The sequence below is a fragment of the Amblyraja radiata genome, chromosome 4 (assembly GCF_010909765.2).
Source record: "Amblyraja radiata isolate CabotCenter1 chromosome 4, sAmbRad1.1.pri, whole genome shotgun sequence".
In the NCBI taxonomy this organism is placed as follows: domain Eukaryota; kingdom Metazoa; phylum Chordata; class Chondrichthyes; order Rajiformes; family Rajidae; genus Amblyraja; species Amblyraja radiata.
Window position 1 is genome coordinate 71,956,875 of NC_045959.1, and position 16,183 is coordinate 71,973,057.

A 16,183-nucleotide genomic window follows, 5' to 3' on the forward strand; every position below is an offset into this window, starting at 1 on the left:
AAGGTGTCCCGGTTGCTTGCCAAGCCGGGCAAAATGGCATGGCATTTAAGTTGCCCGGCGGCACTTTAGGTCGCCATTGGCACCCGGGCAACCTCTAATTTTGAGCCCTGTTATCACTCCTTTAAATTATAACCTTAAATCTGAAATTTACATTAAAATATAAACATATAAATCATTTAAATTCTACCGCAAGAATATTTTAGTAAAAGTGATATTATAATTATTTAAACAAAAATGTATACGTACACAAAACGATGATGGTGGCCATGAGTCAAGTCCCTTAAACAAGCGATTTCTAAGAAATGATCTTCCTGTGGAAACAAAGCTTAGTATAAATATAAATTACACAATAATGCTTCAAGGCAGCACATGACACTTTAGGGGGAAAAATGTAGATCAAGTTGTCTACTATAGTGTATTTTGTGAATCCATGTGCTTCACAAGCATTTCTGAACAAAATGTTTAATATTGAAATTAAGGAGATTTTAGAAGATGAAGGTACACAAAAATGCTGGAGAAACTCAGCGTGTGCAGCAGCATCTATGGAGCGAAGGAAATAGGCAACGTTTCGGGCCAAAACCCTTCTTCAGACTTGAGATAATGTTGTTTAAGAAAGAACTGCAGATGCTGGAAAAATCGAAGGTAGACAAAAATGCTGGAGAAACTCAGCGGGTGAGGCAGCATCTATGGAGCGAAGGAATAGGTGACGTTTCGGGTCGAGACTGAAAAATCTTTCTTTCTTTTCTTTTAAAATCTTTTTATTGTTTTTTTTCCCAAAAAAAACAAATAAAACATAAAAAAGAGCAAAATGAAAAATGATAAACATAACAATGGTGTTGATACATAGGGATCAGAATTACATTAATAGCAGGTATAACCTAATATGAGACCAGTGTCAAAATACACAATGAATATTGACCTCCCGGTCTCTATGTAAATATAGTTAAATCTTTAAAAGGAAACTTATAAATGTAAAAACAAAATAAACTAAATTTTTAAAAATAAATAAATAAATAATAAATAAATAAAATAATAAAAATAAAGAAAACAGAGCAAAAACTGAATCTGAACTGAGAAAAATTCAACAATTTAAGTCTGTTTGTCATCACGTCCGTTCCATGAAGGTAAAATCATTTTTATATACGGTTAAAAAGGGAGCAATTTATGTTGTATGAAAATGTTCAATATATTTTCCCCAGGACTTATCAAAATCAACCAAAGGTTCAACAATGTCACTTCTGATTTTTTCTAAATTTAAACATGATATCGTTTCAGAATACCACTGGAGTGTGGTCGGAGGCTTGGAATCTTTCCATTTAAATAAAATAAATCTTCTGGCAATTAGTGTGGTAAAAGCAATCAAATGGGCAGAGTCTAACATTGGTAGCCCAAAAATTGCAGTAATAGGATGAGGTTGTAAATCTATACCTAAGACTACAGAAATGGTATCAAAAATGTATTTCCAATATTTTTCCAAAAGAGGGCGGGACCAAAACATATGAGTCAGTGATGCCACTTCAGAGTTACATCTGTCACAGGTAGGATTTATATGACCATAAAAACGAGCTAACTTATCTTTGACATATGAACTCTGTGAACTACCTTGAATTGTGTCAGAGCGTGTGTCTTGCACACATTGAAGAGGTATTAACTAATTGAAGAATGTTCTCCCATTTCTCTATAGATAAAGAAATTTGGAGTTCTCTTTCCCAATCATTCTTAATTTTATCAAATATATCTACTTGTAATTTCAAAATCAACTCATAAATAGCTGTTATTAATCCTTTCTGATAAGGGTTCAAATGTAAATTTCCCCCCAAAATTTTGGTTTGATGTGATAGTGGAAAAAGGGATAGAGTAGCCTTCAAAAAATGTCTAATTTGTAAATATCTAAAAAAAAGTGTGAGTTAGGTAAATTATATTTATTGGAGAGTAGTTCGAAAGACACAAAACAACCCTCCAAAAACAAATCCCGAAAAGCTAATAATCCCTTCCTCTTCCATAACAAAAAGACTTGATCAGTACTAGATGGTTGGAAGAGAAAATTGGATAAGATAGAACTCGATAAAATAAAATCATTTAGTCCAAAAAACTTACGAAATTGAAACCATATTCGGAACGTATGCCTTATTATTGGGTTAGTCGTATATTTATTCAATCTCGTAATTGTAAAAGGTAACGAGGCCCCTAGAATAATAGCCCTTGTAAGGAATCACGTTCTAGGTTTATCCATCCTGGGCATTGGGTATTTTCTAAATCTTTTGTCCAAAATGTTAAATAACGAACATTGACTGCCCAATAGTAGAGTCTAAGGTTTGGCAATGCCAAACCACCATCTTTTTTTGATTTCTGTAAGTATTTTTTACCTAGTCTGGGATTTTTATTCTGCCATATATATGAAGAACTTTTGGAGTCTATAATATCAAAGAAAGATTTGGCAATAAAAAATTGGTATCGTCTGAAATAAATACAGAAATTTAGGTAAAATGAACATTTTAATAGCATTGATTCGGTCAATTAAGGATAAGGACATTGGTGACCATTTAGTAAACTGATGTTTAATATGGTCAATTAAAGGCATAAAATTAGCTTTAAATAAATCCTTGTGTTTCTTGGTGATCTTAATACCTAAATAAGTAAAACTTTCGGTAGTCAATCTAAATGGAAACTGTCCATAATTCGAAACAAGATTATTTAATGGAAAAAGCTCACTCTTACTAAGATTTAGTTTATAACCAGAAAAACTACTAAATTGATTAAGTAATGCTACTATTGCCAGAATAGATTTCTCAGGGTTAGAAATAAATAATAACAGATCATCTGCATAAAGAGATAGCTTACGTATCTGATTCCCGCGGACAATACCAAAAATATTAGGGGATTCCCTAATAGCGGTGGCTAAAGGTTCCAAAGCAATATCAAATAGTAAAGGACTTAAGGGACAGCCCTGTCTAGTACCTTGAAAGAGCCTGAAAAAAGGGGATCTCTGATTATTAGTAAATACAGAAGCCTGAGGTATACGATATATCAGCTTGATCCAAGAGATAAATTTTGGACCAATCTTAAATTTTTCAAGTGTATGGAATAAGTATTCCCATACTACTCGATCACACACCTTCTCGGCATTAAGTGAGATGACACATTCTGGGGTTTTATTGGATGCTGTATATACAATGTCCATTAATCTCCTAACGTTAAAGTATGAGTAACGATTTTTAATAAAACCTGTCTGATCTTCAGAGATAATTTGTGGTAAAATCTTTTCCAATCTCATAGCTAATATTTTGGAAAGAATTTTGAAATCTACATTGATATAGGACTATATGATGTCACTTCAGTAGGGTCTTTATCTTTTTTAAGAATTAAAGAAATAGAAGCTTCATAAAAAGATTGTGGTAAACTATTCCTTAAAAAGGCTTCTTTAAATACCTTGCATAGCCATGGAGACAATAAATTTGAAAAATACTTATTCTACAGTAAACCCATCTAGACTGGGAGCTTTACCAGAATTCATTGAAAAAATTGCTTTCTGTATTTCTTCTTCCGTGATGGGTTCATCTAACAACAGAGACTCATTATATGGTAAATTTGGTAAATTCAGTTTCTTTAAAAACTCATGCATTATATTGGAATCAGTAGGAAAATCTGATTGGTATAGGGAGGTATAAAATTCCTGAAAGGATTTATTAATTTCGTCATGGTCTACAGTTACTGTACCATCCCGTTTACTCACTTTAGTAATCTGACGCTTGGCCGACACTGCTTTCAATTGATTAGCGAGTAATTTACCAGATTTTTTCACCATGTATATAAAATTGACTTTGGTTTTAAGTAACTGGTTCTCAATCGGTGATACTAATAACAAATCATCTCAATTGAAGTTCAACTCTATTCTTATAGAGCTCTAAACTAGGAACTTTTGAATATTTTTTATCAATTTCTTTAATCTCGTCAGCCAATGTGCGTATTTATTTTTGTGTTTGTTTTTTAATCCCGCGGAGTATTAAATAATTTGTCCACGAATATATGCCTTAAAAGCATCCCAGACTACACCATTGGATATCTCTTCAGTAGAGTTTGTCAAGAAGTAAAAAGCAATCTAGCTTTCATAAAATTAATCAAGTTTAAGTCTTGAAGCAAAGTAGCATTAATACGCCATTGTTTAGCACTAAACTTGGAATCTGGTAGTTTGATTGATAGTTTCAATAGTGCAGTGATCAGAAATATCAATTGCATCATACTCACATGCAATGACCGATGGAACTAGCCGAGAGTCTAGTATAAAATAGTCGATCCTAGAATAACTATGATATACATGAGAGAAAAATGAAAATTCTTTGTCATTTGGGTGTAAGAATCTCCAAATTTCTAACATTCCCGAGTCAAGTAAAAAAGAATTAATAAAATTAGCTGATTTATTTGGAAGCACATGATCAGATGTAGACCTGTCAATCGAGGGATTCAGACAGCAATTGAAATCTCCACCCATTATTAAAAAGTGTTCATTTAAATTAGGAAAGGATGCAATTAGCTGTTTAAAAAACTCAGGGTGATCAATATTTGGTGCATAGACATTCACCATAGCAACTTTTTGCCTATAAAGACACCGGTAATCACCAAGAATCTGCCATATGGATCAGAAATTGTTTCATGGTGAACAAACGGAATTAGGAGTCAATAAAAATAGAGACTCCTTTCACCTTAGCCTGTGAATTTGAATGAAACTGCTGTCCTCTCCAAAACTTGAAAAATCGTGACTTGTCATCTTGCCTTACATGGGTTTCCTGAAGAAAGATAATCTGAACATTTAATCTGTGGAGAACTTTAAAACATTTTTTCCTCTTAATGGGATGATTCAAGCCATTCACATTCCATGAAAGGAAATTAGTAGCTTTATCCATATTGCTTGTAAAAATCATGTGGGATGTAATGGGTTAATTTCTTGAAGCCTAAAAGTTCATAATAGTGAAAAAAGAAAAATCTAGGTCGGAGCCAGAAGTGACGACATTTCAGACATTTTTTTAGTTCAGGATTTGCGCAAATGGAGAACACTAAATAGGGAACAAAAAACCCCTCCCCCCTCCCTACCCTGTAGAACCCCAAACTGACCAATAGACAGTCAGCAAGCTACCTAATCCCCTCCCCGATCCCATCTCTCCTAGTAACAGCACTCAGCATAGAAAGAATAATATTTAACCACTCGTCATAACACGTTCGTTGTTATCTCTTTGAAAGAGAAAACAAAATACAGGCTGGCATGGAATTAAAGAGCAAATGCTACTTATTATTATCCGAGGTCAAGATATGAAAAACAAGAACTACGTTTTCTTAGTTTGTCTAACAACAGGGGAACACGAACACGAATTAACAGAGAAATTCTTAAAAGTTAATATATATTAAAACAAACAAAAAAAAACTCGTCCAGTTAAATTCTTAATCATTACCAAACGATATGTTGTCAAAATAGGAACAGTAAGTCTCCAATTATAACTTAATCAGCTATCAATTACTCCCCTTCCTCCTCGTAATTCTCCAAAAAGTTGGAGGCGTCTTGAGGATTGTTAAAAAAATCGAGTATTACCGTTGAGAAATTGAATACGCAATCTCGCTGGATATAGTAAAACTGGGCGCAGCTTTCTCTTATACAAATCAGACATTGCATTATAAAAGGACTTTCTTATTTCCAAAAGCTCGTAACTATAATCAGGAACAAACCAAAACTTGCATCCTTCATATTCAACCACGCCCAACTTTTAGCTGCCTAGAGAATATTCTCCTTCATTTGCAAAAAATGAAACCGAATAATCAAGTGTCTCGGTTTATTACCGGATTTCTACCCAATCCTGTGCGCGTTGTCCAACAACAGAAGGTTTTCATTGTGCTCAATGTTCAAAGTTTCCTTTATCATTTTAGAAGCATATTTTATAACATATCTCCTTCTTGATCTTCCGGCAAACCAACAATTCGTAAATTCAAACGACAGCTTCTGTTTTCTAGGTCCATATTTTTAAACGTGTATTGCTGAAGTGCTTGAGTGTTTTCATTCATTCTCCGTTCCAGTTTTTCAATCTTCAAATCTCTCTCCCGGCCCAGGGTTCGCAAGATATCAATTTCATCCTTTTGTTCACAAAGTTCATCTTGTAACAAAGACAATTTTCCTTGGACTTCCTTCAATTTGGTAGAAACTCCTTTCACCATTTTTTCCAAACTGCCAAATCTTGCTTTCATTTCATTTTTCAGCTTATTTTTCAATTCATCGTTCATTTTCGATATTGCTTTTATAAAACTGGAATCAGAAGCTGCAACTGTAGTTATGGCTTTCCCCTGTTCCTTCCTTGGGGAGCCTCCTTTTCTTCTTGTCTCCATCCTTCAGACAATTAAGGTGTGTAAAAGTGTTGTCAACACTTTATGAGAAGTTAGACCGTGTCTTGAAGTCAAATAGTCACAAGTAACATTGAAAGAGTGGTAAATGGAAGTTAAAAGTTAAGGGAGCAAACGAGTTTGCAACCTTACAGCATCTTGCCACTAGGAGAGTCCCCGAAAAATCTGAAGAAGGGTCTCGACCCAAAACGTCACCTATTCCTTTGCTCCATAGATGCTGCCTCACCCGCTGAGTTTCTCCAGCATTTTTGTCTACCTTGGAAGATGACAATATATTTTTTAATGAGCCCCCGCAAAAGAGGAATGAAACAGGTTTAAAGAAGGGAATATCAAAGATCGGTGCCTTGGTAGCTGAAGACACAATCAACATGAACCAATGAAAAAATAAGATGCCCAAGAAGCCAGAATTAAAGATGTGCCAATACCCTAGAGAAAAGCAATTACATAGTGAAAAAGTAAATCCATGCCAAATGATGCAAGATTCAATGGATTGGTATAAATGTAACAGACTACGAAATAGGCAATCAATATTTTTCTTTTGAGATGGTTTCATCAAGCATTATAGTTATCTGTTTAGTAACTAATTAAAAAATAGTTGGCTGAAGAAAAAAAATAAAATAATGGTTACATTTAGTCATAAAGTTCAAGTCATACAGCACAGAAACAGGCCCTTGATTCAACTTATCTATACCGACCAGGTTTTATAACCGAGCTTGATCCATTTGCAAAATGTTTGACATGTCCCTCTGTACCTATCCAATTAGTATTCGTATTCCTGTCTAAATGTCGTCACCATTGTAATTATCTCTCCAGCTTCCTCTAGTGGCTTGTGTCCGATATGGGCTAGCGTCTGTATGAAGAAATTACTATTCTAGTCTCTTAATTTTCTTCTCTCCCACCTTAAGCTTGTCCTCTCTAGTTTTGGACTACCAGAAGAAAAACACTGATTATTCACCTTATCTGTGCTTCTCACAATTGTATACACTTCTATAAGGTCACTCCTCAGTCTTCTTTGCTCCTCGGAAATGGCCCTGCCTACCCTGATTCTCATTATACTTCATGCCCTCAAAACCTGGAAACATCATGATGAATCTTTCTTGTATCCATTCCAGTTTAATCACATCCCTCTTATAGCAGGGTGACTCAAACAGCACACATTTTCCAAACATTTCACCAATGTCTTGTAGAGCTGTAACCTGACATCCCAACACCTGTACCCAATGATGAAAGCAAATGTGCCATTGCCTTTTTCCATCACCTGTTCTATGTATTGTCATTTTCAGGGAATGGCACACCTGTACTCCTTGGTGTCCCCGCTTCACAGCACTCTACAGGGCCCTAGTATTTACTGTCCATGTTCTTCCCCGGTTTAACTTCAGAACTCCTTACACTTGTCAGAGTGAAATGCCAACTTATCAGAGAAAAATTCTATCTACCACTACTTGGCCCACTTTCCCAGTTGATCCAGAACCTTTTGTAAATTTGGACAGCCTTCCTCACTGTTCACTAATAATTATATTCTCATCAAATTTGTTAATATAGATGACAAACAACAGTGGATCCATCACAGATCGCCGTGGCACACATTGATCACAAGCCTCCAATCTGAATAACATCCTTCCACTGCCACCCTCTGACCCCTTTCACCATGCCAAATTTGAATCCAGTTGGGTAGTCCACCCTTAATCCTTTGTGATCTAACTGTTCAGACCAGCCTACCATGCTGGACCTTGTCAAAGGCCTTGCTAAGGTCCATATAGACAATGTTCACTGACTTGACCATGTCAGATGTCTTGGCGACTTTTTAAAAACAAATCTATCAGATTTAAGAGACATTATTTCCCACGCAGAAAACAGTGCTTGCTATTCTTAATCAGTCCTTGCCGATTCAAATGCTGGTAGATCTCATTCCTCAAATTTCCTCCAAATAACTTAATCACTACTATGTCTGGCTCACTGGACTTATTATTTAAGACCGATAGCATCTTCTCTTTTGTAATTCATACATGGTGAAACAGTTCACTACTCATTTCATTCCTTTGCTTCCATGACCTTGTAAGTAAACACTGATGAGAATCAAAACGGGGACAGTAAAAAAAAAATGGTTTCCACAATTTTGACAAGCATGCTTTAGCCAACTATTTTATGTTTTTCTTGTTTTATGCAAGCTATCATGTGCTACCATGCAAGATCAGTGCAAGAGGAGGTTGGAGTCTCCTTAGGTAAGGAAGTTGCAATGAGAGATTTGTCAGCTGAAAGCATAGTAGTTTCACCTATTTGCAGAAAATGATGGGACACTGTCAACAGTGTCCACATTCATGGCCCGAATCTTCTCTGGGCAAACAGCAGCAAAAATTACAAACTGCTTATATTTAATTTTAAATTCTACACTCCTAATGTGAAGTCACACCATTCCCAAAACAGTAAAACTTAGTCTAAAGAGACACAAAAAGCTGGAGTAATTCAGCGGGATAGGCAGCATCTCTGGAGAGAAGGAATGGGTGATGTTTCGGGTCTAGACCATTCTTCTTACACAAGCTTAGTCTAAATGTGCCACTGTGATGCTCTGCATGAATATGAACTTAACTTCAGACTTTATGAAAGCATTTCTCATTCTCTATTCTGGGATAAAAGTATAATCCATGATTTCCCTGTGTAGATCCTAGTGGGAATAAATCCCAATTCTTTGTTATAAAATCTTAGCTGACCACTTACATCGCTGACTAGCATGTGCATTAAACTCTGTTGTAATCTCCACAGGTACATCCGCCCTTCAATCCTCAAACAACTAATATGCTCTTCCTAAACCCAACTTACTCCATTGCGCTCTATCTGCAAAAGCCTGTGCAGTATCTCATCTGCAATTTCAACTACCTCCCCCCCTAACGCTCTCTACTCCTGCAGCATACCCATTAATAACAGCCTGCTTTTATATACTGCTGATAATAAAGGAAGATACCCAAAGGACATTTCCCAAGATTATTATCAAACAAAAATTGATACCATAATAAACACGCCGTTGGGCCAGATGATCCAAAGAGGAGGTTTTAAAGAAAGTCTTAACGGAAAAAAATTCTGAGGAAATCAATTCCAAAATTACAGCCTATGCAAATATAGCAAGGAGGCACTGAAGGAAAGTAGACTAGAAGTAGATCTTGTACACCTGAAGCAGATTACAGAAGCAGGGAGAAAAAATGTAATTGAGACACTCAAAATAGAGTTATCAGTCAATACCTTGCTGGATTGAAAGCTAAATGTATGTCAAACAGCACAAAAGATCAGTTGTAAACATGAATAAATTAAATTATCTGCAGAATATTGTAGAAAAACAGAGAAATGTTGAGTTGCTTGCCAAATAACAAGTGCAATACATTAACTCCATATGAAATAAACATTCAGTATAACAAGCTCATCAGAATTACATTTCAAAATTATATTAAAAACGTCAAATAAGAAACCATTATTATTTAATGATAATTTGAGTACAAATTCTTCCCATAAGCTTGTAATAACAAGAAAACTTACTGAATAGTTTTCCAAATGTTTCCCTCTTAGCCCGCTCTGCTTCATAAAGTTGTTTTCCTTCTTTTACAAGAGCACTGGCCCACTTTCAAAGAAAAACACAAATTATGTCATTATTTGTAAACTCTGGACATGCTTGACAATGTTATCTGGAGATCAAAATCAAGAACTGGTCAACATACCTCCCTGTAATGTTTAGTGAACATTTTCCGCCTTACAACTTCTACAACAGCTAGGCAGTACATTTGAGGCACAGTGCTAAGTGCCTCAACGATCCGCACTCTCTCTTGCAGTTCTGTCAGAAGCCGTAGCAAGGCCTGGAGCTTCTCACCATTCTGATCTGCATGCAACATCACGTAACAGCACCACCTGTAATTAATTACAGAATCAGAATTAATCACTTCACACTCAAGAAAATGTCATCAAAAGGGTCAAGAAAATTTGCAACAAAAATTATGTCAACAACAAAAGGTAAACACAAAATGCTGGAGTAACTCAGGAGAGAAGGAATGGGTGACGTTTCGGGTCGAGACCCTTCTTTAGACTGATGTCAGGGGAGTAGGCGGGACAGAGATAGAATGTAGTTGGAGACAGTAAGACTAGTGGGAGAACTTGGAAGGGGGAGGGAAGGAGAGAGAGAGAAAGCAAGGGCTATTTGAAGTTAGAGAAGTCAATGTTCATACCGCTGGGGTGTAAGCTCCCCAAGCTAAATATGAGGTGCTGTTCCTCCAATTTGCGCTGGGCCTCACTCTTACAATGGAGGAGGCCCAGGACAGAAAGGTCAGATTGGGAATGGGAGGGGGAGTTAAAGTGCTGAGCAACCGCGAGATCAGGTAGGTTCAGGCGGACTGAGTGGAGGTGTTCAGCAAAACGATCGGCGAACCTGCTTCTAAAGAATTAGGAAGTCGCCAATGATCTAGTACGGAAAACCTCATCCTGGGCGTAGATGCAGCTTAGGCAGAGGAATTGGGAATAAGGGATAGATTCTTTACAAGAAGCAGGGTGGGAAGAAGTGTAGTCTAGATAGCTATGGGAGTCAGTAGGTTTGTAAAAGATGTTAGTCAATAGTCTGTCTCCTATGATGGGGACGGTGAGATCCAAAAATGGTAGGGAGATGTCGGAGGTGGTCCAAGTGAATTTGAGTGCAGGATAGAAATTAATCGTGAAGATGAAGTCAGAGAGTTCTGCATGGGTGCAGGAGGTAGCACCAATGCAGTCATCAACGTAGCGGTGGCATTCGGGTATAGTGCCAGTGTATGCCTCGAACAGTAATTGTTCGACGTACCCAACAAAGAGGCAAGCATAGCTGGGACCCATGCGAGTGCCCATAGCTACGCCTTGGATTTGGAGGAAGTGGGAGGAGATGTGGGCAGTGGGCAGGTGCTATAGACCTGCACGGGTAGGTAGATGCTCCGGCCCCCATGAGTCTCGAGCAGAGGGGGCTCATCAGCCTGGGAAGGCAGTCCATCTAGGAGCGGGAAAACTCTGATTTAAAACCTCCACTGGCTTGTGGCCATATCCAGTCATGGAAAAGGCTCCTGGAGTAAACCTCAAGAAAACCCGGAGTTGGAACCCCTAAGGCAGTTTGTCGTCGTCTACAACCTCGCTCTGGCAGCTCCTGCGACGGCGCTGGTGCCAAACTGTAACAGCCCTGCTGTTCCTTTAGATCGATCAGCGACATGGAGAGGGGGGACGTGCTCCATATGTCATCGCCCAGGCTTGCATCCGACCACACATCACCTGCAAACTAGGTTTTATCACCCATGGTCAGTCATGACTGAGGGGGGCCTACTACCTACTACGGGACGAGTTGAAGGAGAAGTTGTTGAAGGTAAGTACCAGCACTGCTAGGCAGGAGAGTATTAGTAGACAGAAATTGGCTGGTTCTGCGGTCGAGGAAGAAACAGAGGGCTATAAGACCTTCCTGGTGGGGGATGGAATTGTAGTGACTGGACATCCATGGTAAAGATGACGGAGTGGGGGCCTGGAAAACGGAAGTCATTGAAGAGTGGAAGAGCGTGTGAAGTGTCTTGGACGTAGGTAGGGAGGGATTGGACGGGGGGGGGGGGGGGGAGATAGGATGAAATCGAGGTATGTGGAAATTAATTTGGTGGGACATGAACAAGCAGAAACAACCTCTGCGATGGAATTTCAATAGGATACTATAGAACTGTATTTATCCCAGGAGGCAAATTGATCTGCTGACAGTCATAAAGACACAAAATACATGAAACATGAAATTAATGTGACGAGTGGAAAGGATTAGAGATATGCAAAGATTGTGGAGGGGGTGGGGTGGGGAAGTCTCAGTGTCAGTCTACCCCATGACAGAAGGGGGAGGAGTTGTACAGTTTGATAGCCACAGGGAAGGATCTCCTGTGGCATTCTTGGTGGAACTAGTTTGTTGCTGAAGGTACTCCTCAGGTTGACCAGTGTGTCATGCTCTGCAATTCCCCTCCAAGCCCAACTCCCATGAATCCAATTCCGCCCCTAGGAGGGAGGGAGCCTTCCTGATGAGTTTGTTAATTCTATTAGCATCCGCGGCCTTCATCCTGCTGCCCAGCAGACAGCAGCGAAAAAGATGTCACTGGCTACCACCGATTGGTAGAACATCTGCAGCATCTTACTGCTAAATCTGGTTTGCTGGAACAATAACCATAATTGGCTGTAAAAATTAATTACTATTATGCACTGCACTACTCTCTGGTGTTTTTGGATATAGCTTTATTTGGATTAGATTCTGCACAAATAAGTGTTTCACAATCGTAATGGTCAAGTTTAAGCAGCAGGAGGGGAAGTATTTATTGGCAGTAATTAGCACTGCTGAAAAAGGCACTAGATTAAACTGATCAAGCCATCTATCTGTGTAAAGTTTGTTTCATAATTACTGCATAGTACAAGAATTACAAATAAAAACAAAGTGCTCAGTTATAGACAGTAGGTCAAATAGTTGTACATTTGTTCACAGCAGTTAATGCTTCAGGTCACTGAGATTTCATCAGAACTAAAATTTATCAAAGTGTCAAATTTTAAATGGGTAGAAAAAGGAACGATCTGCGACAAGCATTAAGTGACGATTTGACACATCTCAGTTTCTAGTTTTGTTTTGCTATGGTCATTGACTTAAAATGCTAATTATCTTTCTCTGTCCACTGGACCCAGAGTCACATACCCAGATAATTTGTAGCTAATTATTCCAGAATGTAATTTACAAACCAATTTTCACATTATGCAATTAGTTGCAGAGGCAAAGAGCACAGGAACAGCCTTTTGGCCCATTCTGTCTAAGCTGGTAATTAAGCACTTATTTATTTTAATTTTAAATAATCATTTTTTTCTTCTTTTCACACTCTCATCAAATTTTGACACTCACCTATTGCAATTATAAATTATATTCTAATTAACCCATCTTTGTAGTGTGGAAAGACAACCACCTAGCATATAAACTCCATAGACAGCACCAGACTTCAGGATTGAACCTGCGACGCTGAAGCTCTACGTTGGTAGCTCTACTTGCTATATCAGTGTAAGAAAAAATAATACACTTTATCCTCCATGCCTACCATGTGCCAAACACGTGAATGTCACTGTAAACAATCCAACCGTTCCCAGCAGATAAAAATTGTTGCATTTGTTACCTAGGTTGTTCCTTTTCCTCAATTACAGCTCAGCCTGAACCAGAGAATTCATATCTATTGGGCTTGTCCCACTTAGGCGATTTTTCAGCCTAGTCAAGTTGCTGGCAGTCGCCTGAAAAACCGGCAACTGGAACGGCGACTGTCAGAGTGGAACACACACACAGATCGCTTCCTTCACAACCCCGTTATGCAGGCGGGGACAGGGCAAGCGGGAAAGCGCTGTCTAAACAATTCACACGGTGCAAAGACAAGGTGAAACAGACACACACCGCGATGAACAGGAAGGTTGGCGCTGTAAAAAGATGTCTAAAGCATAGTGTACTGCAAGTCCTTTAAAAGAGGGGGGAGAATGGGGGAGAAGGAGTGGAGACAACTTTTAAGAAGCCAGAGACACATGGCTGTGAAACTCGGCGGACATTTAACATTACCGGTCGGTTATCCTTGGTTCTGAAAATTACTGTTTACCTTTTTGTTTCCCCATTGAGCCAATTAAATTCACCGGTCAGCACCGGCTACAACCTACGAGAACCTTCGACCTCCTGGCAACCCATTGGGACCGCCTGGCGACCCACTTATGGCTCCAGAATTTTCGGTACTCTCCATGGCAGCTATTAAATCGCCGCTAATTTTTCAACTTGTTGAAAAAAAATTATTTTATATAACATGGTGAAAAATTCACACCGACCATAATGAGGCCGCAACTAGTTCCCAGAATGGGGGAACTCCTCACGACCATGAAGGCGACTCCCCAGCAACCACCCGCGAACATGTGGCGACCATGTGGCAACTGCATTGCCTCCTGCAGTCGCCTAAAAAGTTGCATAAGTGGGACAGGCCCATATGGCATCCAATATGATCTGGATTTGCGTTTTCAGCTTTACATACACCGTGAGCACGATCACCAATTGCCACTTACATTGCAATACACCTCTTCTACCTATCCATCTACTTTCTTCTGCTGAAATTCTTAATGTCTTTGATAACTTTGGACTTCATCCTAATGCTATTTTAGTCTACTTCCCAGATGACACTCTCCAAAGTTGGGCACCACTTCAGTTTTCTCAGCAGCGAGGTTCTTGCTCACTCATTCAAGTTATTCACTTCCCAAAGCCTTCTACATCCTTCTTTCTCCTCCTGGAGTCCGAAATCGGCATAACTGAAAATGTCATGCTTTATTTCCTGAGTTATTAATAAAAATCTTCACAAATCCGATCAAACTTTGAATTCAAACGTTTTTTCCGCTGATGACGCGACAGTGGATCTGCCTGCCTGCTCGCGAAGTCGGGCCCTGTATTAGAGCTGTCGGGTCCGTATCGGCTCCCGCCCGTCGTTGCCGAAAAACCTTTGAAAAAATACCGCTGTTTTCTTGCTGTCACTCGCCCAACCACTCTCCCCATCCTCGGGCCCTGCCTGCAGCCTGAAGCCGGGAGCGAGGTGTGTGTCTGTCTGTGTCTGTCTGCGTCTGTCTGTGTCTGTCTGTGTGCGTGCCCAACGGGTCCCACTTGGTCTAGTCAAATATAAAATCCTGAATCGTTAAAAGCTTCAACTTATCATCACGCCACTAAGAAAATATCTGAACGCAAGAATGGTTACGTTTGTTACGAATTTCCACAAACAACAATTCATATTGGGGCAATTGTTAATTTTAAATTGGAGATTAACCAAAAAAAACAGGAATGTGGCAAAGACAGTTTAAATGGGAGATACAAGGAACTGCAGATGTCAATTTATAAAACAAGACACAAAATGCTGTAGTCACTCAAATATCACCTATCTATGTTCTACAGAAATGCTGCATGACCTGCCGAGTTACTCCAGCACATGTGTTCATTAAAATGACAGAACAGTTTTAGTAGATTTATTGTGTTCATGCTTATAATGTTCCAACCTCTCTTTGTTAAATCTCCCTATTGCTCTCTCCAATGTTATTGACTTCAACATGCACGTTTCTGCACTTAATCTCATTTGTGTGGCGGCACTGGGTGATGGGCCACGCTCTGCACATAACCTTTGGCTCTTGGGGATCATGTGTCCCGGTGATGAGAGATAGGGGGTCATGTTTTGATCACTGGTGCCCCGGGGGAGTATTTAAGGGTTAATCGCGTGCGCACAGTGTTGGTGAGTGAGGATGGACACGTCCGGGATGGAAACGCGTGCCGGTAAGCAGGGACCCTTATTGACTGCTGCGAATGGCAGCCCCATACGGACATATGGGGTTCGCACCATACCTGTGATATTTGGCGCCTGCCATTTTTCTTAGCCATTCTTGGCAGACGTGACCCAGCCGTTGTTGGGTGCAGATTTTCTCCGGGCGCAATCTATGCTGGTGGACATGAGGAGACAGCGCCTTGTCCGTGCTTCTATGCTCAAGGCAATCTCCTTGCGTCATCCAGATAAATGAAGACAAAATCAGGCTCCCATCCTACAGTGTCCATCAGGCGTTGGAATGCCTGTGCGGCGTTCTTAAGGCCGAAGGGCATACGCAAAAATCCGAAAAGCCCGACGTGGGTGATGATAGGGAACTGCTCGCTTTACACCTGGCGGTGAGGCATTTCCGTTATTTCCTGGAGGGCTGGAACTTCGTTGCGTTTAAGGACCATAAGCACCTCACTTTTGCCTTTGCCAAGGTGGCCGACCTTTGG

The 16,183-nt window shown here is 39.4% G+C and overlaps 1 protein-coding gene across 6 annotated transcripts in view; it reads right to left on the minus strand.

The window, feature by feature from the left end:
- Positions 1 to 16,183, minus strand: part of rb1cc1 (RB1 inducible coiled-coil 1) — a 164,141-nt gene that overhangs the window by 99,375 nt on the left and 48,583 nt on the right. For all 6 annotated transcript variants that reach the window (XM_033019723.1, XM_033019722.1, XM_033019721.1 and 3 more), the window contains 3 exons: positions 10,086 to 10,272; positions 9,907 to 9,988; positions 247 to 311 (listed from right to left, as the gene is read on the minus strand). In XM_033019723.1, coding sequence (XP_032875614.1) covers positions 247 to 311; positions 9,907 to 9,988; positions 10,086 to 10,272 — 334 coding nt within the window. The remainder of the gene's footprint in view (positions 1 to 246; positions 312 to 9,906; positions 9,989 to 10,085; positions 10,273 to 16,183) is intronic.